This window comes from Hypanus sabinus, chromosome 10, assembly GCF_030144855.1.
Source record: "Hypanus sabinus isolate sHypSab1 chromosome 10, sHypSab1.hap1, whole genome shotgun sequence".
Classification (NCBI taxonomy): domain Eukaryota; kingdom Metazoa; phylum Chordata; class Chondrichthyes; order Myliobatiformes; family Dasyatidae; genus Hypanus; species Hypanus sabinus.
The window spans coordinates 81,414,234-81,439,808 of record NC_082715.1 but is presented as its reverse complement, the minus strand read 5'-3'; the positions used below and the strand labels follow the sequence as shown (position 1 = coordinate 81,439,808).

Below are 25,575 nucleotides of genomic sequence, written 5' to 3'. Positions count from 1 at the left end.
CTTCAGAACGGAGGGAGAAAGGCTGAGGAGGACAGGTAGAATATTGATTACATGCAAGGAAGAAACTAAGGTGCTGGAGAAACAGCCTGTTAGAGAGAGAGGAAGGTACAGTGAGAAACTGGCTTCAGCTCCGTACCCGGATGCGAAAGAAACAGAAAAGCCCCCTCCCTATAATGAGGAAGGAACCCCTAAGCAGTGCCCCCTGCTGACGGGAACAGTAAACATGCAGGGAGAAGTCCAAGTTTTGGGATAATGAGGAGAAAAAAAACAATACGAGAAGGAAAAAGTGGCGATATGGAAGGAGATACAGGCAGAAAGGATAAAGGTGGAGCAGGCACAGAGAGAAATGGAAGAAGGGATTGAACGGATGAAATACTTGAGAGAGGAAAAGGAGTATGAGGAGTATCGGTTATACTATAGAAATAAACAGACTAGAAAAGAAGGTGACTCATTGGAGGAGCAAGAGTTAAGTGGAGAGAGAGAGGATGCAAGAATTTGTGGGGAAGAGGTAAGGAGGCAGAAGCCTAGAAGAGCAGAAGGAGGCGGTAGGGGAGCGACTTGCGGAAGTAGAGAGAGAGCCAGATAAGTTACTGAGAGGGGATTGCCAGAGGAGATGCGAAAAATACTCCAGGGGCCAACCAAGTATTGAATCAAGACAGAAAGGAACGACTCCACAAGAACGAGGGAAGAAAAGGACCCCAGAGACATTTGTGTGGGAGGCAGTAAAAACATACCCTGAGACAGATGGGGAGTCAGGTGAGGAGAGCCAGGGCAGGTGGGAAGAAGGAGGAAGAATGATGCCGTTGTTAGTAAAAGGATCAGGACAAGTGCAGTATATCCCTTGGGGATCCCAGGACCTAGAAGGGCTGAAAAACACTCTGCCCAATTTACATGAAGGAGCAGGGAAATGGATTAGAGCCTTTGAAAAAGAAATGGCGGGACGATTATTGACTATGGGAGATTTGAAGGCACTATTGATAAGGTTGATGGGAACCTCCAAATTTAACGAACTAATGGAAATGGCTGGCATAGTAAACTCGAACGACCCGAGAACTGATGGAGACGGGTTTGACAGAGTGAGGCAGAGGGTATGGCAGGCCCTCAGGAAGCTTTATCCACCCAAAGTGGCCCCCAAAGCCTTAAAAGGGGATCCACTGGGAGACACTGAAAACCCAGCAGCCTGCGTAGAAAACCAGTTGAAAAGGTGGAGACTGGAGACTGAGCAAGAGGTGGAGAATAGCTTATTTATGACCTCACTGTTCCGACATAGCATTTTGGATGCAATGCCTCCACAAGTAAAATCCAAACTGGAGGAAGTGGTTGGGCAAACGTCAATGACCCCACAAGAATTTAGAGACCACGTAGTCCATGCGGTTGAGAAATACCGGAAAGATAAATGAAGGTTGGGTGAGCAGCAGGAAGAGGTGCAACAAAAGCTAATACAAATGCAGCTCGAAGAACTCAAAAAGAAGGAAAAAGAGAAAAACAAAAAGATGCTGCCAGCAACCACCGGTCCAAGTACAGCCATCGAACTGGACAAAGCACTGCTATATGGAGGAACCGATCATACTGTAAGACAAGGGCTGGTAAACCCCATGCCAATAATCGTCTTTGGAGGAGCATTCCCACAAATGCCCTATCAGGAACAGACTAAATTCAAACAGCCCAGACAGGACTGGAAGTCCCAAGGAGGGGGACAGAGGAGCTATGGGCAGAGGGGACCAGTGAGGAAACAGGAGGAAAGAGAGGTAGAGAGATTGTGCTGGGGATGTAATCAGCCAGGTCACATGAGAAGAGATTGTCTGTTTACACCATGGCCTGTCACACATCAGCAGGAGCCGATAAGAAGGGAACTAAAGTTTAGCCAAGGACCAGCCCCCACAGGCCCAAGCGGACCTGTGAACCCCTATGTGAGGTATTAGGGGTGCCCCGAGAACTTGAGTGGGAAGGGACATTACCCAATGATAACAAGGGAGGCAGATGAGGAACCCATTGTTCAGGTTATGTTAGAAGGGCAACTGACACCAATGATGATAGATACTGGAGCCACGTACACTTGTGTATAGCCACAGTATGCCCTTCACCTTCCCATGTCAGGAGAGTTTATTAAGACGGTAGGGTTCTCGGGGAAAACACAGTTGACACAGTGCACGGCTCCAGTGCGGTTGAGAATGGGAAATAAAGGAATTGTTTTGCCGGTGCTAGTATTTAAAGGAACTCTGATTAATTTGTTACGCAGAGATGCCTTATTGAAACTGGAATTAAAATTAGAATGCACCAGAAATGGGCTGAGTGTGGAAAGAGCAGGGGTCAATTGATAGTGCAAGAAGACAAGAAAGCTAATGTCTTTTGGATAGGAGACATCGCAGATCAGATTCAGGAAACCTGGGAAAAATGGAAAAAAGGGTGTGCAGGCTATATTACCCAGGGCTGTAATGCCCAAATCTGAGCTACATTGTACAGTGATTTTTGACGAGACTCAGAACAGGGAGTTAGAGGAGAGATGGCACCTGGAGGCATGTACCCAACAGCACCTGGAAGGGGAGGCTGTGATAATTGGAAAGCAAGGGGCAGCTTTACAAGTTAAGTGGAACACCTTTTTAGAAAAATGGTACAGGATACCGGAGGCTGTGCCCCACGTAATGTTGTTGGTAAACAAGGGATATCAGTCAAAAGACTTAGGACCCTTAGTTAAGAGTGCTGAAACCGTAACAGTGTGGAGGAAAATCACGCCAGAGGTGTGGATATCAGAAGACAACAATTGCATTAAAATAATAGTAAGTGTAGATATGGTAGGGACAGTGAGAAAGGTCGAAATAACTCCCCAACCACACCTGTCCTTGCTGGGAAAGGAAAGAGGCCAGCAGAAAGATAGAAGGTTAGATGAGTTGCCGTCTATTCTGTGGTCACAGCATGACACGGACGTAGGGAAAATAATAACAGCTAGTCCGGTGGAAATAAGACTGAAAAAAGGAGCAATTCCACCCAGGAGACCACAATACCCTCTAAGACCAGAAGCAGAAGAGGGAATAGCATCGACAGTGCAGGGGTTGCTTGAAATAGGAGTGCTTAAAAGAACAAACAGTCCATGCAATACCCCGTTGCTGCTGGTCTTAAAAGCAGATAAATCTAAGTGGAGATTGGTGCATGATTTGTGAGCGGCAAATGATGTGGTAGAGGACTGGCCAGCGGTAGTCCCCAACCCACGCACGCTTTTGACTAATGTTCCACCAGAAGCAAGTTACTTTTCAGTGATTGATTTGTGTTCGGCCTTCTTCAGCATTCCTCTAGCCCAGGGGTCGGCAACGTTTACCACTGAAAGAGCCAATATGGACCCATTTCCCACAGAAAAGAAAACACTGGGAGCCACAAAACCCGTTTGACATTTAAAATGAAATAACACTGCATACAACGGTTTTTTTTTTGCCTTTATGCTATGTATAAACAAACTATAATGTGTTGCATTTATGAAATTGATGAACTTCTGCAGAGAAAACAAAATTACATTTCTGCATGCAACAAAAACATTTTGAACTCCGAAAAAAAGACGTTGGATTGAAGGTTACTCCATAGTTAGCCTACCTTGGATCGAAGAATTAAAAGAAAGCGCGCACTAGCGGGTGTCAGGCATTGGCAGTGGTGATGTATATTAATAGCGATAAAAAAACACGTTGTAGCGGTGTAGCGCTAAAATAAAGACACTGCAGTCAAAGGTAACTTTATTCGAACTAAACAGCCTTGATTTAAAGCCTTCCTCAACCCGTCCCCGTGGGCGCGGATGCTCCAAAAGACACGTACTCACAAACCCCCGTAGGCTATCTCCCTTAGCCAGAACGGTGGCTAATTGTGAGCCGGTTCGGATGTGCCAGGAAATGGGGTCTCCACAACGTTTTTAGATTGTACAAGATCACCATAATCTTCAAATTTCAAATTACATTTCAAAAACTAACAAACTACGGGGAGCCGCAGCACAGAGATCAAAGAGCCGCATGTGGCTCCGGAGCCGCGGGTTGCCGACCCTTGCTCTAGCCGATCAGTGTCAGTATCTGTTTGCATTTACTTACAGAGGTGCTCAGTATACCTATACCAGAATGCCACAAGGATTTAAACATTCACCACACGTTTTTAATCAGGTGTTGAAGGCAGACCTAGAGGGCATGCCATTGGAAGGTACATTGTTACAGAATGTGGATGACCTATTGATTTGCTCTCACAGCGAGGAACAGTGTGAGCAGGACACTATAACTCTGTTAGAGAAGCTGGCATATGGAGGACATAAAGTATCCAAAAAGAAACTGCAATTTTGCACGCAGCAAGTGGAGTACTTAGGTAGGGTAATATCCAAGGGAGTGAAGGCGATAGCACCAGATCAGATTGAGGCAATAACTAAGGCCCCCAAACCCCAGACTGTAGGGCAGATGATAACGTTTTTGGGAATGGCAGGGTACAGCTCAGATTGGATAGGAGAATATGCTGAGATTGTGGCACCTTTGAGAAAGATAATGAAAGAAGCAGGACATACAAATTTGAAGAACGGCTTACAGTGGAATGGAGAGGTGGAGATAGCTTTCAATACTATTAAGCAGGAATTGCAGTCAGCACCAGAATTAGTTTTGCCTGACTACGAGAAGGTTTTTCATTTGTACGTATCCAACCGACAGGAGGGTTATGTCACAGCGGTTCTAACACAAGAGACAGGCACAGGAAAAGCAAAGCAGCTGATAACATACTACAGTACGATACTCGATGAGGCGGCTCAGGGGTATCCACCCTGTTATCAGGGATTGGCGGCGCTGTACTATGCATATGGAAAGGCATCATCTGTAACCCTGGGCTATCCTGTGACTCTGTACACACACCACAAAGTAGCAGAATTACTGGAAAGAGGGAAATTTGTGCTGATGCCAGCCAGGATAGCAGCGTATCAGATGCTATTGACATTTCCAGACATAACTATACAGAGATGCACTACCAATAATATAGCCGATTTTGTCCCTTTGGACTATGAAGGAGAACCTCATGATTGTGTAGGGAAGACGATGGCATTTGCCAAATTGAGAGCAGATTTACGGTGAGAACCACTAGAGGATGCAGATAAAAAGGTTCTGTTCGTAGATGGCTCTTGTTATAGGGACTATGATGGAAATCATGCAGGGTTCTCAGTAGTGCAGCAGGATCAGTCGAGCTGTAAGATTATTAGGATGGAGTCCTGTCCCCAACCGTGTTCCGCCCAACTAGCGGAAATCAAAGCCCTGACAGCTGCGTGTGAAATGATGGAAGGTGAGAAAGTAGACATCTATACTGATTTGGCATATGCTCATGGAGTATGCCATTTGTTCGGGGCAGTGTGGAAGCAGAGAGGTTTTAAAAAGAGTAATGGAGATCCCATACAACATTGTCAGCAAATTCTAGACTTAATAAAAGCCATAATGAAACCTAAAGCATTGGCTATAGTAAAATGCCAGGCACATAAAAAAGGAAATGATGTAATAACAAAGGGAAATCAAGTTGCAGACGAGGCAACCAGAAAAGCGTCTGGGTGTACATCAGCTGTCATTGCCCCCCAGGTAAGCCTAACTCCAGAACCTGAGGTAGAGGACCTAATTGAAATACAAGGTAAGGCAACTTTGGCAGAACAGACAATGTGGAGAAAAAGGGGGGCCAAGCAGAACCCGGAAGGCTTGTGGAGCACGGAAGACGGTTTGTTGGTAGCGCCCACCCCTCTACTGACGTTTCTGATTTCAGAAGCGCATGGGATGGACCATTGTGCAAGGGGGGAAGTGATAAAGAAAATAAGGAAGGATGGTTTTTGGTCACCTTATTTACAGGCTTCAGTGGACTTTGTCTTGTCACAGTGCGAGGTATGCGCAAAGAATAATGTTCGGAAGGGAATTACAACCCCAATAGGTCACACTCCTGTACCTGAAGGACCATTTAAACATCTAGTGATCGATTACGTAGACATGATAAAGACAGTGAGAGGGAAAAGATACATGCTGGTAGTAATTGATCGATTTAGCAGATGAGTGGAGGCGGTACCTTCAAGAGATCAAGGGGCAAAGACAGTGGTAAAATTTCTGACAAATGAAGTGATCCCAAGGTTTGGAATACCTACAGAAGTTAGCTCAGACAATGGTTCAGCTCTTATCCAGAAAGTGGTCAAACTGGTACTACAGGCGCTGAGGTTAAAGCAAAGATTTGGATGTGTATACCACCCTCAGTCACAGGGCATGGTAGAGAGAATTAATGGAACCCTGAAAGCCAAACTAAACAAAATTTGTGCAGACACTAAACTTAATTGGGTCGATGCTTTACCGTTAGCATTGATGAGTTACTGCATGCAAACTAATCGAATGACATGCCTGACACTGCATGAGATGCTCACTGGGAAGCTATCATACCTGTGATAGGGGTAAGCAAAAATGTTGAATGGATAAACTATATATACTACAATCAACAGAGATTCATCAACTACACCGATGATGCACTGGAGGCCTTAGGGCAACAGCTGGATGCAACTAGCAGGATGGCGTGGCAAAACAGGCAGGTACTGGATTGGCTTTTGGCAGAAAAAGGGTGTGTGTGTGTAATGTTTGGAGAACAATGCTGCACTTTCATACTGAACAATACTAGCCCAGAAGGGTCTTTCACCAGAGCAATGAATAAATTAACGAATCTGCGGACGGAGGTCAAACAGAATGCAGGATTTGAACCTCAGTTCTTTGATTGGTTGGAAAGTAGACTCGGAGGATGGGGAGCATGGCTGACTAAAATGGCAATAACTGTCAGTATTGTATTGTTGAGCTGTGTGCTTGTGCTGTGCTGTTTTCTTCCTTGTCTCAAATCTCTTGCAGTGCGTGCTGCAACCAAACAATTTCCAATGCTCGTAGCAATTACTGAAGCAAGCTTAGTGGAGAAAGAAACACTGAAAATGTATCGTTACAGCCTGCAACACCTGCAGGATGAACAAGAGCAAAACGACAGTGTGGGAGTAGATTGTAAGGGCTTCTGAGTCTTTTTCCTAGTCTCAGGTACAGAGGGACAGGTTTTTGGCTCAGCGGCCCAGGGTAACAGGGAGAGAATACTTTGAGGTCTTGGTGCAGAAAATTATAGTTTAACCCGAGATTTGGGAATAAGTGCTTGAGTTTATTAGGGCTTTTGTGCGCAGTCTCTTAGTATTCTTTCTCTGTGTGGCTCAAAGGGGGGAAATATTGGAGTATAAAAGTTGCAACTTGCTATTTGCTAGAGAATGAAATCTTAGGAACGTAGAAGACAATGGTGTGTTGATGAGAGGTAGCTAAGAGATGTAGATTAGAATATGATTAAATCAATGGGTAGAAACAATAGTGGTGGATGTATGTGTGATACGCAACTATAGACCGATTGCATATGCTAATGCAACTAAACCAGGAGATTGCTATAAAACATGCTATGTCCATGGATCGGTGGGCAATCAACGACTAGCTCAATGACTGTCTCAGCTTTGATTTGCAAATTAAAGTTTAACCCTTCTTGAAGAATCTTCTGCGTCTCCTGGTCATTTGTGGGGCACGAGAAACCACGACATTCTCAGTATTATTTTTTTATTTACACAATTTGTCTTCTTTTGTACATCTGTTGTTTGCTAGTATTTGTCTGTTTATGTCTAACTTTTATAAATTCTATTGAATTTATTTTTCCTTGGTAACTGCCTCCAAGAAAATGAATCTCAAGGTAGTACATGGTAACATATAATGTATGCATTTTGATAGTAAATTTGCTTTCAATCTTGAACTGTTTTAATTCTCCCAATCCTACCCCTAACCCTAACAACATCCCACAATGGAAAGCACCTCCTTTAACCCTGGGAAAACTCTGAGCTTCTAAGCACCCCACCCCGACTGGAGTTAACACCTCATGGACCCATAAACTGCTCTACTCCCACACATACATGATAATAAAACTCTTGTGTAATTGGCACCGACCTTGCATACACATGCATGGGACAATACCTAGCACCCCCCTCCCCCCACATCTCTTAAAAGAGATGAATTCAAAGAAAGGCTGGTAGTGCGGAACCAGGTTAATGAAAGCGTGGGACATTCCAAAGTGGCAGGGTCTAGTACACTAAATCTCCAATAACAAGATTGAGAAACATAAGAGGGATACTTTTCCCACTGTCCACATAATTACATCTAATACTTTAACAAACTTTTATAGATGTATCATGGAGAGTATACTGACTGGCTGCATCACAGACCCTGAACAGAAAATCCTACAAAAAGCAGTGGATACAGCCCAGTCCATCACGGGTAAAGCCCTCCCCACCACTGAGCACATCTACAAAGAATGCTGTTGCAGGAAAACAGCATCCATCATTAGGGACACCCACCACCCAGGTCATACTCACTTCTTTCTGCTGCCATCAAGAAGGTCATACAGGAGTCACACGATACACAGTACTAGCTTCAGAAACAGTTATTATTTCTCAACCAACAGGCTCTTAAACCAGAGGAGTAACTTAATTCATCTTCACTTGCCCCATCACTGAAATATTCCCACAACCTACAAACTCTCTTTCAAGGACTCATCATCTCACGTTCTCGAACTTCTGGTGAAGATGGCACTACCAACTGCGTGCGACAGCTCTCTAGTAGTTAAAAAGATAAGAAATCTGACTAAAAACATAACTAAAAATATATTTTCTGAAGTAACTTGTGTTGTCTATTGTTTGGTCAATTTAAACACTAACCCAGATAGACTGAAAAGACAGGGTGTTGAGATCCAGGATGAGAGCTGATTTCACAACTCTCTGCGATGGTCATTTCCTTGGCACTAAGGCTACGGAGACTGCCCCAGCTGCTATGCTCCTTGCCTGCTAATATGATGAACTGAGAAGCGAGTTTTTGGGCCTATTCCAGATTGCTCGGGGTTTGGATCTGAGGACTCAATTTTGGTTCAGAATATTGTTGTTCACTTCAATTTTTTGCATGACTTGACATATATGTACTTTGAGAATAAATTTACTTTGAACTTTGAAGTGAGTAGTTAACTCATCACAGAATTTTGGTCACAGTTATGGTAGGACCAAAGCTGCTGCCAGATATCAAGCTCATTATTTGTTTAGTATAGTCAATCAAATAAATAGCTCTCACCTTCTCCAAATTTGTGAGGTACAGGACTTGACCAAGTTTCTTCTGCAATTGTGATGTGGCCACAGCTTTGTCATTGAGGAGTTTCATTTGATTTTGTTCCACCTGACAAACACACAACAGAGGCTTTTCTTTGCTTTTTCAAACATTATATTTCTCACTGGTAGATTTATATATTACCCAATATATTGTATTACACATTATATACATTTCTATGTATAAATTACTTTTACTTAGATGACAGATGCATTATGTTACAGTCCTGGGACGTGTTGTTGAACAGACCTAGGATGCAATCATACATTTCTCTGAAAGAGGCACATAGGTAGGGTGGCCCGAAATGTTAATTGTTTATTTCCTTTTAACGATGCTGCCTGACTTGCTGAGTTCCTCCAGCACTTTGTGTGTGTTGCTCAAGATTTCCAGCATCTGCAGAATCGCTTGTGTTTACGGCATGTTTGCCTTCATCAGGCATTGAGCACAAGAGTTGAGATGTCATACTATTGTATAAAACCTTGGTTAGATCTCACATTGTGTATTGTTTATGCTTGCTTTCATTGACCAAGGCATAGAGTAAGGGAGTTGGGTCATTACATTTGTACAAATCATTGGATAGGCTCTATAATTGTGTGCATGTGAATGTGATGAGGGTTTGTAACTCCACTAAACTTTCAGGGAATAGTACCCAGTAACTGTACTGTGTTTACCATAGCAAAGTAACAGTACAAAAAAAGGTTGGTCTATCCACATGACAGAACCCACTGTTTTTGCCCCACGATTCTGTCATCCAATGTTAACATCTTGTTCAACTCCCTTCTCCCTCGTGCCTATCTATATTATAACGTACTTAAATCAAATAAATGTAAGTTTCTTCTTTCCTTTTCACACTTATTCTCCAGCACAAGTTGAAGCAAATCTGCCTGTAATATTTCCCGCTTCATACCTCATGTGGTTCGATGACATGAAGAAGTGGAACACTTGGTTTGGGATCACCTGGAAGACGCAGTTGAAAACGTTCAGTTGCCATGGCTAACTCATCAATAGCAGAAACACGATCACGCAGTGTCATCCAATATTCATGCATCAACTACAAACACAAAAGAAAATAAGTACTTAAGGAAGGCGTCTAAGGATAGACATCTATTTTCAATTGAAATACATCAGTTACCCACAGTACCTCTTTCTATTCTAGACATACATATTTATATAGTTTCACATTTGCACATCGACCTGTACTACAGTCACTGAATATTACAGCAGAGTCCATTCAGTTCAATATCTATGTTGGCCTTTTTATCAAAATAATTATTTATTCAGAAGAATTTATAATTCTTTTGCATTACAATTCAGAGGAATTACATTAGAGAATTATATTCATAAATTTTCTCCCTTCTTTTGCAGTCCTGATGAAGGGTCTCAGCACAAAACATAGACACTTTATTCATTTCCATAGATGCTGCCTGACCTGCTGAGTTCATCCAGTATTCTATTTGTGTTGCTCTGGATTTCCAGCACCTGTAGAATCTCGTGTTCATAACTTTCTCTAATTACAAGTTCTACTTTTACCATTATGTCTAATGTATCATTGTATATTCTAGAATTTCTCATTTTATACTAGTAAAATTAGCTCCAGTTTAATTAAAACTTCTCTTTTAGTGTCCTCTTGGCAAATCTCTTCTGTAATGTCTTCATGCGGCTAGTATTTCCACAGCCCCTTTTGCTACAAAGTGCAAAAATATTTTTTAGAACCACAGAACATTACAGCACAGAAACAGACCTTTTGGCCTTTCTTGGCTGTGCCGAACCATTTTTCTGCCTAGTCCCACTGACCTGCACCTAGACCATATCCCTCCATACCCCTCTCATCCATGTACCTGTCCAAGTTTTTCTTAAATGTTAAAAGTGAGCCTGCATTCACCACTTCAACTGGCCACTATTTACATCAAAAGAAATATTTTCAAGAAAATCTTTGAGGGATTTTATTTGTTGCCTTATTGTTCTTGTTTGCTGATTTCTTATTGATTGCTTTTGCACTTAATCAGATAGCCGTCTTCATTTGGATAGGTGCTATTAGCCTGCGTAATTAACGAAGAATTCCAGGATCCAGGAAAAAACACTGAGCAGCAGAGAGTTGCAAGCAGACTGCTATGTTGCAACTTGAGGAATTACTAAAGTGGAGAAATGACTAAGTCAAAGAGTAAGCCTTCAGCCCCTGGTGCTGGCAGCCTTTCCAATATAAAACTTCCCTTTATATTCCTAACAAGATTCTTTATTTCATTTCCTTTTAAGGTAAGCATTAATCTTGAGTTCAATACCCACACAGGGTGAAGAAGTGCATTGTCTAATGAACCCAAGTTTAATAACTTACCTACTTTCTTCACCTATGCACCCATGCTCCACTCTCTTCTCTTATCAGATTTCTTCTTCAGCCGTTTACCTTTTCCACCCATCACCTTCCAGCTTCTCACTTCATCCCCACCTCCCTCACCTTCTCCCTCATCTGCCAGCTTGTATTCCTTCCCTTTCCTTCACCACCTTCTTCTGGCTTCTCTGATGAAGAATCTCAACCTGAAACATCAAGTGTTTATTCCCCTCCATAGATGCTGCCTGACTTGCTGAGTTCCTCCAGCATTTTGTGTGTATTACTCCTTTTAGTTTGCTGGTTGTTTATCTCTCAGTGCTAAGCCCCTTCTTTTACTTTCCATCTGCCCTGCATCCTCTCACAGGCTTTTGGAGCAACATTCACCCTACATCACTTCTGACGATAATGAGATTATCTCTCCTAGTTCCTAACTTCCTCATCCTGTTAGCTGTCATCTACACAATAACGGTTCTCCTTGGTGGTCAGTGACGCAAAAAAGTTGGGGCAGGGTTAAACTCTGTCAGGAAGTTAACTGCGATGACTGTTATATAACCCATACCCCATTTCAAGAGAGTGTTGGCCTTCTGATGGAGTTATTACTGTTTCTGCACAGTCATGACAGTCACTAAGTTCACTACCTTATTAACAATCTCAAAGCAATTTTCATTTTTTCCCCAGTTCTTCCAGGATCATTAATATGTATTGTAAATTTAAAAAAACCTACTGAATCCATAACAATCCAAATAAAAATCTATTTTGTTTTCACACATTTTGGATTCCTTTCATCAATGAACATTTAAAATAGAGCTGGTTAGTTCCTCATCAGGCCATTCCTATGAGGAACTCCTATAATATGATATACCTTATATTCCTTTTTCCAAGCTTCAAACAGTTCCATGAAGTTGTTTCCTTCTTCTATTAGCAAGGTATCGATACGGTGTGCTTTTCCAAAGGCTAGGACGGCTTTTAAGGCACGTTCAGTCTCACTCGCAGCCCACAATCCCCGGCTAGTGGTAGGTAAGCGATCATCTATCAGACCTTCCTCATCTTCAATCATCTCTTCAAAGATTGCTTTTTGACCTTTAACACTGGAGAATACAGATCCAGCTTTAGTTTTCCCAAATAGATGGTACATTCTCTCTTCCAAAAGGTGGTACAATCACCTGCTTAAATGTAGTCACAAAGAGGACAAAGAAAGATTACTACTTTTTGGCAACACACAGTTAATGCTGGAGGAACTGAGCAGGCCAGGCAGCAGCATCAACGGAAAAGAGTACAGTTAATGTCTTGGGCCGAGATCCAGGGGGGGGGGGGGGGGGGAGGGAGGGTGTGTGTGTGTGTGTGTGTGTCTGTCTTTCCAGCATCTGCAGATTTTCTCTTGTTTGTGATTGGATTACTACTTTTTAACCAGTTAGAACTATGGAATATATATAGTTTTTCAATGGCTTCCGTTCTCCAGGTGGGGCCTCACCAACAATTGTCACAAATGTTCCATGTCTAAATTCCAATCTCTTGCAATGAAGACAAATGTAATTCGCCTTCCTAACTACTGGCTGGACACCTATATGCATTTTTGTGATTGACAGACAAGAATACCCAGGTCTCTCACTACTTCATGCACTTGCAATTTCTCTCCTTTAAAAGATGGTCTGCCTTTTGACAGAAGTTTATGTAAGGTAGAGGACGAGAGACTGGCTAGGAAAGCAGGGTATTAAACAAATCTGGGAACAACAATGTTTTTGCTTGGCTATTCATCTCTAAATGGGCTGGGACAAGGCCAGAGAATAATGATATTACAGAGGTGGAGGTAAATAGCCTTGGTGAGTTACAGGATTATGAGTGGAAGCTCAACTCAGTATCATAAAGGATATTAAAACTGAATGAAGGCTGTACCCTGGTTATGAAAGGGTTACACTTCTGAGGAGTGTCAGTATGCCAATTTCTCCACAAGTCAGAAGTGTCTGTAGTAACCCAAATGATACTACTCTACCTACACTTGCTATCTGTGCGAATTGGTAATAACATATCCTCCTCGCTGACGATCAACACTGGCACATCTCAGGGAGTGGACCATAGTCGAAAGGGTGTGTGCTTAGCCCACTGCTCTCCTCTCTATATACATATGACTGTGTGGCTAGGCATAGCTCAAATACCATCTATAAATTTGCTGACAATACAACCATTGTTGGTAGAATCTCAGGTGGTGATGACAGGGCATACAGGAGTGAGATATGCCAACTAGTGGAGTGGTGCTGCAGCAACAACCTGGCAGTCAATGTCAGTAAAACAAAAGAGCTGATTGTGGACTTCAGGAAAGGTGAAATGAAGGAACACATACCAATCCTCATAGAGGGATCAGAAGTGGAAAGAGTCAGCAGTTTCAAGTTCCTGGGTGTCAGGATCTCTGAAGATCTAACCTGGTCCCAACATATTGATGTAGTTAAAAAGAAGGCAAGACGGCAGCTATACTTCATAAGGAGTTTGAAGAGATTTGGCATGTCAACAAGTACACTCAAAAACTTCTAGTTGTACCGTGGAGAGTATTATGATAGGCTGCATCACTGTCTGGTATGGAGGGGCTACTGCACAGGACCAAAAGAAGCTGCAGAAGGTTGTAAATCTAGTCAGCACCATCTTGGGCACTACCCTATGAAGTTCCCAGGACATCTTCAGGGCGCAGTGTCTCAGAAAGGATCTTCCATTATTAAGGACCTCTAGCACCCAGGGCATGCCTTTTTCTCACTGTTACCATCAGGTAGGAGGTACAGAAGCCTGAAGGCACACGCTCAGGAACAGCTTCTTCCCCTCTACCATCCGACTAAATCTTTGGACACTACCTTACTTTCTTTTTAATATACAGTATTTCTGTTTTTGCACGTTTTTTAAAAATCTATTCAATATACGTATACTATAATTGATTTACTTATTTATTATTGCTGTTATTTTTTCTTCTCTGCTGGATTATGTATTGGATTGAACTGCTGCTGCTAAGTTAACAAATTTCACATCACATGCTGATGATAATAAACCTGATTCTTATTCTATAATTCCTTCATTTTCAAAAATAATAACCCTAACAGTACCCAAAGATTAAGACTGAAGTAATTTGCCACGTGTAGATCGAAACGTAAAATGTGAGATGTGTTGTTTGCAACAATCAGCAACACAATCCAAAGACGTGCTGGGAGCAGACTGTAGGTGTTGCCACAGTTCCAGTGCCAACATTGCATGCCCACAATTTATTAACCATAACCCATACATCTTTGGAATATGAGAAGAAACCAGAACACCCAGAGGAAATGCACACGATCATGGAGAGAACATGCAAACTCCTTACAGCCAGGAATTGAACCTTGACTACAGGTCACTAGCACTATAAAGCATTACCCTAACTGTTACTCTGACAATTCAAAACTGACTTAAAACTGAATTAGTTGAACATATATTGCATTAAGTCATTAATGAATAAAATGAAACATTTAATTATTATTAACTAGAAAGGTACTTTAAAAACTGGATGGCGGAATTTATGTACAGTTGGATTTACATGATTCCGGTTATTTGAGCCCCAGTATACTGTTTAAGATTACTTTGTACCCTATGCATCTTTGAACAGGTCCTGCTGTACTGAATCCTCAAAGATGGGCAAAACCCTTGCAGAATATTCTTCCTGCTCATTTAAATACTTGCCTGTGTGAAAAAAGCTTGGATTCATAATCTGTGAATAGTTCATCTGCCTTACAGAACTGACAACTACAAAACAAAAGAATAATGAGAGATTTATTAGTCATTCATTCTGAATAGTTGATTAGCATTCAACATAAACAACCACAAAGAAAAGATTTACTTAAGTATATCAATCTATAAAGCATACAATATGTATTCTAAGAAACCTATGCCAATAATAATTTTACAATAGTTTGAATATTGTTTCTAACCCCAATACCAATTCTAAATCTCATTTAACAATCTACCTTATTTATGTCAGTTGTGAAAGAATAAATAACTTTCTTATGTCTGAGTCAGGTATTGTAGTTTATTAGGTGTTCTAATCTATGCTGACACTTCACAGATGCCTCATCTTCACTTGCATGGACACAAGATATTCAATTGTACTATTTTGAGGAAGAGCAGAAAACAATATTGTTAAAAGAGATTTTATGGCCTTTGTTTTGTGGAAGCTTGTGGTGCAATGACTAGTTGTCCCTACCACCTGGCTACTGTTTATTGATTACAGCTCAGCATGCAACACTATCATACCTTCAGTACTAATTAACAAGCTCAAAAACCTTGGCCTCCATACCTCCCTTTGCAACTAGATTCTTGACTTCCTCATCAGAAACAGTCAGTGTGGGTCGGAAATAGCATCTTTTCTTCGCTACAATCAACAACGGCACCCCTCAAGGATGTGTGTTTAACCCACTGTTCTACTCTCTGTACACCCTTGACTGTGTGAGTAGGCACAGCTCAAACACCATATATAAATTTGCCAATGACATAACTATTGTTGGCAGAATTTCAGATGGTGATGAGCAGGCATGAAGGAGACAGATCATAAATACAAGTAATTCTGCAGATCACAAGCACAGGAAAATCTGCAGGTGGTGGAAATCCAAAGGAACACACACAAAATGCTGGAGGAACTCAGCAGATTAGGTAGCATCTGTGGAAGGGAAAAAATTGTCAACATTGTGGGCTGAGACCCTTCTTCAGGACTGGAAAGGAATGGGGAAGATGCCAGAATAAAAAGTTGGGCATGGGGAAGAAGGATAACAAGAAGGTGATGGGAGAGGCCAGGTGGGAATGAAAAGGAAAGGGCTGGAGAGGCAAGAATCTGATAGAAGAGGAGTGGACCATAGTTGAAAGGGAAGGAGGAGGGGACCGAATGACAGATGATAGGTAGGTGAGAAGCAGCAAGAGGGCAGAGTGGGGAATAGAGTGTAACACCCTGGGAAAGGTTTCACTGCTGTTGTGTGCCTGACACCAGAGTGAGGGTTCTTTTCTGGTTCAGCGGGGATGAAGGGAGAAGGTGCCGGAGAGAAGAGGTCATAGGACTTGATCCGGAGCGGGGCCATGGTCCGACAAAGGCTGGGGAGATCGAAGGAGGATTGGTGAGGGAGAAACCATGAGCTCCAACTTGTGCACATTAGTCTGTTTCATTAAAATAGGCCCTTTTCTTTTTTTTTTGGATTTTTCTTTACTAACCCTTTAGTTAAATTAAGAATTATAAAGCTAAGTCATTTAATTGTATGCAGTGTACTGTCTGTTATTTCATGGTGCTCATTTATAACAGGGTAACAATTCACGCAGCATCCAGACAAACGGGGTTTCAGGGTGGGCTTGCTCCTCAATCTCACACATTTGGCCGGGCAGAGATTGTCTTATGCAGCCGACAGAACCAGAGTGTTTCAAGAAGAAGAGGGGAAGGGAGGGAAATTTTTTTACCCAGGAGAAATCAACATTCATGCCATCAGGTTGGACGCTACCCAGACGGCATACAAGGTATTGCTCCTGTGTTGTGAGGGTGGCCTCATCATGGTACAAGAGGGGCAGCTTGATTGAGTGGTGTCACAACAACAACTTGCACTCAACTTCAGTAAAACCAAGAAATTGATTGTAGTCTTCAGGAAGGAGAATGTCAAGGGAATACACACCAGTCCTCATTGACGGCTCAGCAGTAGATAGGATGAGCCGTTTCAGGCTCCTGGGTGTCAATATCTCCATATATCTACCCTGGGCCCAACATCTTGATGTAATTACAATGAAGGCACCACAGCACTTATATTTCATTAAGAGTCTAAGGAGATTTGGTATGTCACCAAAGACTAGCAAATTTATATAGATGTACCATGGACAGCATTCCAACTGGTGGCATCACTATCTCATCTGCACAGGATCAGAAAAAGCTGCAGAAAGTTACAAACTCAGCAAGTTCCATCACGGGCACTCGCCTCCCCAGCATCTTCAAAAGGAGATGCCTCAAAAACAGCATCCGTCAGGAAGAACCCTATTGCCCAGGATGTGCCCTCTTCTCACTGCTACCATCAAGGAGGTGGTACAGGAGCTTGAAGACAAACACTCAACATCTTAGTTAGAGCTTCTTCCCTCTGCCATCAAATATCCGGATGGACAATGAATCCATGTACACTACCTATTTTTTTCCTCTTTTTTTTGCAGTGGATTCACCTATCCCTCCACTTCAAGGGTAATTCTTGCTTTAAATTATTTTGAAATGTTGTGAGGTAGTTAAAAGAAAGACATAAGCATGTTTCAATTCTGAGCTGAAGGACTTTAACAATTATTTCTTTTCCTCTAAAACTCTTATTCTACATGTAGGTAGAATTACGTAAGTCATCCACATAAGACAATCGCATAAAAGGATGGTTAGAGGAAAGAAAAATAAAGCAGCGCTTTCCCTACCAACAAATAGGCAACAATGGTGATTTCCACAATAGAATGATACCCACTTGTTCAGGGGAAATCGAACTGGACGAAGATGGCACATTGTGGCAATTCGGATTTCTTCTTGAGATGGAGCGCCTACCAATTTCTTAATTGAATCCTGCACCGCCTTCTGGGATTTCTTCAACTCTTCAATTTGCACTGCCAGTAAATACTGAAGGCCTCTGCAGTCCCGGAACCTGGATGTCAAATTTAATTCTTAATGCATATGTATAGCAGATATATTTTTCAGTACACTTTTAAGTGACTGAAATTATATCAAATTAGAGATTAAGCTGTATTTTATCCTTAGACATATGGGCCCTATGAACTACTTTGAACTGTATCAACAAATGTTTAGCACAGATAGAGGATGAATTAACTAATTGAAAAAATTTTCCCATTTTTCGATAGGTAAGGTAAGCTTAAGTTCCCTTTCCCAATCATTTTTAATTTTATTAGATGCATCTGAATGAATTTTCATATGTTATCTATTAACAATGTAATCCCAACAATTGTGTAACAATACTATGAATATACATGTACAATGTCCTGGGTATGTTACTCAAAATGGCCTCTGGTTTGTTACAAGTAGGAATGTTTCTTTGTCGGATAAGTGTTTCTCTAGCCGTTGTTTCACTTTAGAATGGCTGATATGGTAATTGTATTCATTTGTTAATCAATGGGGAATGTCATTGTGTCTTGTGATGCTGGGAACTTGGGGGAGGGGTTTTCGCGGGTTTTTTGGGAGAGGCCGAGGAAGAGACTGAAGAAGGTGGACGTGTGCTGGACTGCTCGTAAGACCACCGGGGTGGTCCCAGGTGCGACGGCCAGATGGGTCGATTGGTTCGTTGATTGAGCTCCAACGAGTGCACTAAACAGACTGAACTTTGATAAGTGGCGCCTTTCTTTTCCTTGTGTATATATATTGTATTGCTTACTACTCTTTTTAATTTTAGTAAACTCTTTAAAGTGTATTTCATAACGGTATTTGTTGTGGATTTGATCCTGTTGGCGGGCGCGAGGCATTAACTCGATTCTCACAGCACCTGCGTGTACGGGAGGTGGGTTGGAGAGTGGCTGGATCCCCTTTTTCCCCTAGACATATACCAGCCTGTTGGGTAAGTGTTACATACACTATTTTGATATTAATAAAAAGATTGAAAAAGAAAGAGATTAAGCTGTATTTTATTAGATCATGCAGCAAATGAACAAACCATTTCAGCCCACAATATATGTGTGTGAAGCTTAGATAACTAAGTTTAAATATAGCTGATACGTATAACATTTATAAATATTAATTGACAATTAAAAGTCACAGTCGGTAGTTATGCTACATTTACTGAAGGAAAACACATGAACACATACAACAGATTTCCGTGCATCATCAAGATAAGATTTCAGTACATCTGTTGCAGTTACTAGTTAAGTTCCAGCGGAATAGCTTGCAAAGTTTCATCATGGCTATTATTAAAGATTAAATTAGAAAAGCTCTGGAGCATCAATTAGCACAGGTCACCATATAATGAGATTCATTTTCATGCAGGCATTCACAGTAAAAGATAGAAATACAATAAAGTCCCTTCCCACTAACTCCATCAAAATTTACAATAACATTGTATACACTGCAACAATCTAGTAAATCCAGATTGTTCGCAATCTGTCACAATCTCTAAGCAAAAATTGAATGAGTCAACACTATTTTTTCAATACATCAGTGGAAGCAAATTAGAAGGGAGATCCATTAAAGACAGAGAGTTTGATTTCAATATTCCCCAAAGAACCTAACTGGAAGAATATCAGTTACAAAACAGTGAAAACACAATTGAATACTAACCTTGAGCATTATATTAACACTTTAACAGCTGGCATGCAGATTTCAGCAAAAGCATGAAAGAAAGGGTACCAATCTAATCTACAAACATACTTACTTTTCAGACATGGAGAGCTTGCTGCCCTCTTGTTTATAGCTGGATGAGATTTCATTTTGCACCCTAAGCGCTAATTCTTCATGCAGACCAGCCTGCTGTACACATTCAATAATGCCCAGCCACCAAGGAGCTCCAGAATGAATCTACGAAGATAGAAGAGAATGGTGTTTCAGTTTTTATGGTAATGAATAACTATTCATTCTTATTCTATAGCAATCAATAAACCTGAAACAAATATCATATGGTGTATTTTAATTTTATTTATTTAGAAACTCAGCACGTAAAGGCTCTTCCAGCCCAGAAAACCACATATCTAGCCTAGCCTAATCATAAGACAATCTATGACCAATAAACTTACTAACTGATACGTCTCTGAACTGCAGAAGGAAACCACAGCACCCGGAGGAAACACGTGTGGTTATGGGGATCATATACAAATGCCTAAGAGATACTGCCAGAATTGACTTCAAACTCCAATACCCAAGCTGTAATGACATTGCACTAACCACTACACTTCCATCTAACAGGAGGTTGCTTGTAACTTCAATCATTTATTAAAATAAGCAATTCAGGTTAAAGATGCAGATTACTACATTACCCTTCTGTTATTTAACTTGTTTCTGGGCACCATCACCAGCAGAACTACAGTACTGTTTAAGAGGACAGAGTCAGCAATAGCACAGCAGACATACACTTATTACAAAATGGTGAAGGAAGGTCTACCTGGTTCAGCAGACAGGAACATTTACATGGTACTGGACACAAGTTATTTTACCCGGTGCTGTATTGTTGAGTGCAGGCCTGTTTACCTGGTGCTGGATTAAGGGATTTTTCAGCTGGTGATGCTGTGGAGTGTTATTTACCTTGCGCTGCAATTCTTGAATATTCTGTTGAACTGGCTGTAAAGCTTGCTGTGCTGTCGAGACTTCCAAATCTGATTTGCTCATGTAATGCTGTTTAAGTTGCTCAGCCTGTACATTTTGAGGCAAGGAATAAAACATTACATTTACACTAGCAAAGTAACTGGTCTGGAAATGATTTTATTATATCCATTGCTAGATGGTCCATTCAATTTCATACTTATTCTGTTTCAAAGTAACGGTTCAGATGCCAATGAATGACTTCTTTAGCTGTTTTACAGCATAGGTAAGAGTTAACGGCATTGCTATGGGAATGGAGTTACACAAAAGTCAAACCAGGCAATGATGCCATATTTTCTCTCATGAAGGACATTATTGAACTAAATGACAATTCAGTGGTATTGTAGTTTAAGATGATACCTTTTTTAAAATTCCAGATTACTTTTCAAATTCAAATTCCATTACTATTATTGTTGTACATGAATTCACATCTCTGGATGGTCAATCCAGGCTTTTAAGTTCCTAGCCAAAGACTACTGTATCATTGCATATTTTACGAATCACCTTATTAGGAAAACTATCAGAATCAGGTTTATCATCATTGTCTAAAAATGTGAAGTATACTCTTTTGTGGCAACAGTACAATGCAAAGACATAAATTTACTATGAATAACAAAATAAGTAAATAATACAAAAACACAGGAATAACGAGGTAGTGTTCATAAGGTCTATTTGCTATTTGTCTTGTTAATAGGATTGTGATAGAGGAAATATAATAATGAATAAATAGGTGAGAAATAACAATTATTTATCTTAATTATATATGCAAATTCATTTTATATTTATTACATTATTAAATATTGTATATGTAGTACAAAATTATTACATTTATATAATATATGAAGTATAAACATAAGTTCTTTCTTTCCATGTGTCCATTAATCAACTTATCTTTCTAATTTGGATTTTGGGTGATAGCACCATGTAGAGCTCTTTCCAAACTTCTGCATATACGTGACAGTAAGAATAAATATGAAATATAAACGACAAACAATTGTAAGTCAAAACTCTGAGACATTCAGTGTTAGGGAAAGACAAAACTGTTTATATTGCTCCTCTTACAGAGTCAATAATTAAAGTAACACCAGTAGAAATAAAGATATATAACAGAGAATTATTGTACACAGTGAACAAAAGCTGACACCTAATGAAAAATGGAACCATACTTCTTCTTTAAGCTTGTGATCTCGAAGAGTTGGTGGGATCCCTGGGTGCTTTGCCTCAAGCAGTTCCATGAGGTTGTGAGTGGCATGGAGACGCTGGAAAAGAAAAATATTTGTTTGGTAAATGAATTGGGGAGTAGATGAATTGGGAAATTCTAAGCTGAAATGGGTGTTGGTTTACTTGTAAAGAATCTGTATGAAGTTTATCTTTGTGCTCCTCGGATGAACGCAGAACTTCTCTGTAATATTCTGCTGCTGAAGAAAACTCACCTGTAAAACAAAATTATATAATCTGGTGACAATCGTGGTTTTGTGCTGGCATGACTGCATGCAAATCCGACTACAACTCCAAACACATGAGCACTAAATCAGGGCTTAAGGTCTATTATATTTATGAATCAGAGTTTACTGTAAAATATGCATCTTTTAGGTGAGAAATAAATCAATTATTTATCCCACAACCAACATTGCCCAAAACATTCTTCTCATTAATAGGATGAAGTTTATGAGAATATGTGATGCATAAATTGTTTGCAAGGATCTTGAGATTATCAAAAATGCAAAATGAAAATACATGTTCTTCTTTTTCTTTCTTTCACAACCAAAAAAAACCTTTAAACACAAAAAAAACTGCAGATGCTGGAAATGTTGGGAGGAGCTCGACAAGTCAAACAGCATTTATGGAAATAAATACATCAGTGTTTTGGTCGAGATCCTCACCTGAACCACCGATTGTATTTATTTCCATAGATGCTGCCTGACCTGCTGAGTTCCTCCAGTATTTTGTATGTGTTACCTTTATATAAAGGCTTTCTGTCTCCATAATTAAAAGTTATGGCAACTCTACAGTTAAATTTCTTTGACAAGAAAATCTAACTGTCTCAAAGATGGTACTGAAAACAAAACCATTCTCAACAGAAGCTTTACTAGATTCTCAATTGGGTCAGTATAAATTATTAATCAGACCCTAATCTATTCATTCCATATGATGTCTGCAAAGTATTGATCACAATTTACCTGCACTATTCTTAAGGCCTTGTTGAACTGGGGTGTAGAATTGTTATTTTTCTTGTAGTTTAACTTTTCAATGCTTGCTTGTACTTTTATATCACCTATATACATGTAATTGTTCAGAGAATTTTTCAGTAATTATGGTACAGTTGCTTCGGTATTTTTCAGTAGCAGGTGCAACACTATTTGAATCTGGCTATTTTACAGGTTAATTGTAATAACTGGAAGTTTTGTTTATCTCTAGACTTCTCTAGACAAGTTGAAACATCTTTTCATTTGTCTTTTCTTTGTTTCAGCTTCTCTTGTTCGTTTTCCACCTTTGTAACATTTAATACAATTATCATAAGCAACCAGTTTTATGCCTCATTCTTGATTTCCGAAGAACCTCTGGATCATGAAAACATCGGGATCCAACAGCCTCTCATCTCCTTTTCTTAAAACTGGTAGATTGATACTCATTTAACTGGTTGAAGAAAAAGTACAGGTCTGTTTACTTGCCTTTGATAATTTGAATACCGGCCAGCCCATTGAGAGCACACACCAGCTGCCGATGAGCCTCTTCACATTCCGTGGAACATTTTCTCTTAAGAGACTTTAAGAGTTCCTCCATTGTCATGGTGCTGCAAACACAAAAACAACCCGGATAAAACGTTAAAAAAAAACATCTCTGAACTTTGCATTTACCTATGCTGAAGCTGATACCAAACACTGTGACAACTATGGCTCACAAATAACATTGCAGAGTTAAAAAGGTATCAAGTCTCATCCCATATACTAAAGCACAAAATCCCAACAAAGACCATTTCTGTTTTCATGAACAATATAATTGTTATGCCACCGGAGGAAGTTAGCTGTCCAATTAAATCCATGGCAGATTCTAAAGGAGCAAACCCATCAATTCCAATTTCACTGCTCTTTCCTCACATACCTGCAAATTACCAAATATCAAAAATAAAAACTGCAGATACTGGAGATCTGAAACATAAACATTTCAGGTCTTGGACCTGAAATGTTGATTGCCTTCTTTCTAAAGATGATACCTGATCTGTTGAGTGTTTCCAGCATTTTTTGCTTTTGTTTCTGCAAATTAATCCTCGCGAGGGCCAATCTTAAATCTTTTTAAACTTTGTTTGGACCACACATACACAGAATGAATTGTAAATCTATGCAATTACCAAGAAAGACACACAAAATGCTGGAGGAAGTCAGCAGGTCAGGCACATGTATGGAAAGGAATAAAGAATCATCATTTCGAGCCAAGGGTGTCATCCCGATGAGTCCTGATGAAGAGTTTTGACTCGAAACGTCGACTCTTTGTTCTGTTCCATAGATGCTGCCTGGCCTACTGACTTCCTCCAGCATTTTGTGTGTGTTACTCTGGTTTACCAGCATCTGCAGAATCTCTTGTGCTTACAATTATCAAGGAAAATATTTTCCCTCACCTTCACCTTTCCCTTGAGGCTTTTGCTCAAAAATTTAAGTTTGGGTTCCCTGCCTTTGAATCATCCATGTGTTTTTATTTCTCTACATGCTGCCATGAATGTCCTGTTTCTGTATTCTAAATGACCTGTTATTCTATGCATACCTCTTCTGTATTGGAAGGAACTCTCCTCGAACAGCCTGTGGATGACAGCATGCCTGCCTTAATCTCAACAAGGGATACAAAATAGAACCAACTGTGCGTCTATCAAGTTGGCTCAACTTGATGCTCCAATCAAAAATCATTCTCAGCTTCTGCAATGCATCTTGGGAGCAAATTTCATGCTGTCGATGGTAGAAGTGTCTTTCCACTGGTGAAAATTCTAGCCAATGAACTTCCTCGGTCTGAGGAGGTATCTTGATCTGGGAGAAAAGCAGCAAGTAATGAAAGATTTAAGATATACAGATGCAGTTGACTGACCAATCCATTCATGTTTGATCAAAAGATCAGTGCGACTGTAGCCACACTTAAACTGCCATAAAATTTACAGATGCCAATCCTTTACAAACAACAAGAGGAAGAGGAAAGAGATAGTTATGATTGCCTCCTACACACCTGAACTCTGCCCAAACTCATTTTCTGGAAATAATGTTTATAAGTAGATCAACTGTAACAATAAGGAATGTCTTGAGATACCCCCAAGGAATTATTGTTAAATAAAATTTGGCATCAAGCCATGTAATACTATCAACTAAACATTTGGGCAAATAGATAGATTATAAACAATGCTTAAAAGAAATGGGAAGAAAAGTGTATGGAGAAAGAGTTAGAATGTATAAGATTGAGATGAGTGAAACTGCAACCACAAAGGTGAAGTAAACAGGCTTGAGAACACCAGGACTGAACAGGAGAAACAACAATACTGATGTGGGTTATAATGTGGAAAGATGCCACAAGCATGGACTGAAGCATAGATGAGGATTTTCAAATTAAGGATAATACCTATACTATTAGTACATTGGTACTCATCGTGTAAGCTAGCTAGTGCACTATGAAATTTGTTAAGGGCCAGTTAAAGCTCAATAAAGAACAACTAATTAGAGGACAGCACAGAGATGTAGTAGTTAGTGTGCTGCTATTACAATGCCAGTGATCCGTGTTCAATTCCACCACTGTCTATAAGGAGTTTGTAAGTT

At 40.4% G+C, this 25,575-nt stretch overlaps 1 protein-coding gene across 10 annotated transcripts in view; it reads right to left on the bottom strand.

Moving 5' to 3' along the window:
• shprh (SNF2 histone linker PHD RING helicase) overlaps positions 1 to 25,575 on the bottom strand; it is an 86,977-nt gene that overhangs the window by 22,346 nt on the left and 39,056 nt on the right. For all 10 annotated transcript variants that reach the window (XR_009514401.1, XR_009514404.1, XM_059982234.1 and 7 more), the window contains 11 exons: positions 24,545 to 24,801; positions 23,458 to 23,579; positions 22,130 to 22,218; positions 21,952 to 22,044; positions 20,729 to 20,836; positions 19,866 to 20,008; positions 17,961 to 18,134; positions 15,184 to 15,246; positions 12,356 to 12,581; positions 10,075 to 10,218; positions 9,135 to 9,236 (listed from right to left, as the gene is read on the bottom strand). Coding sequence is in view for 8 of the 10 variants with exons in the window: in XM_059982234.1 (XP_059838217.1) it covers positions 9,135 to 9,236; positions 10,075 to 10,218; positions 12,356 to 12,581; positions 15,184 to 15,246; positions 17,961 to 18,134; positions 19,866 to 20,008; positions 20,729 to 20,836; positions 21,952 to 22,044; positions 22,130 to 22,218; positions 23,458 to 23,579; positions 24,545 to 24,801 (1,521 nt within the window). In the remaining 2 variants the exon portion in view is untranslated. The remainder of the gene's footprint in view (positions 1 to 9,134; positions 9,237 to 10,074; positions 10,219 to 12,355; positions 12,582 to 15,183; positions 15,247 to 17,960; positions 18,135 to 19,865; positions 20,009 to 20,728; positions 20,837 to 21,951; positions 22,045 to 22,129; positions 22,219 to 23,457; positions 23,580 to 24,544; positions 24,802 to 25,575) is intronic.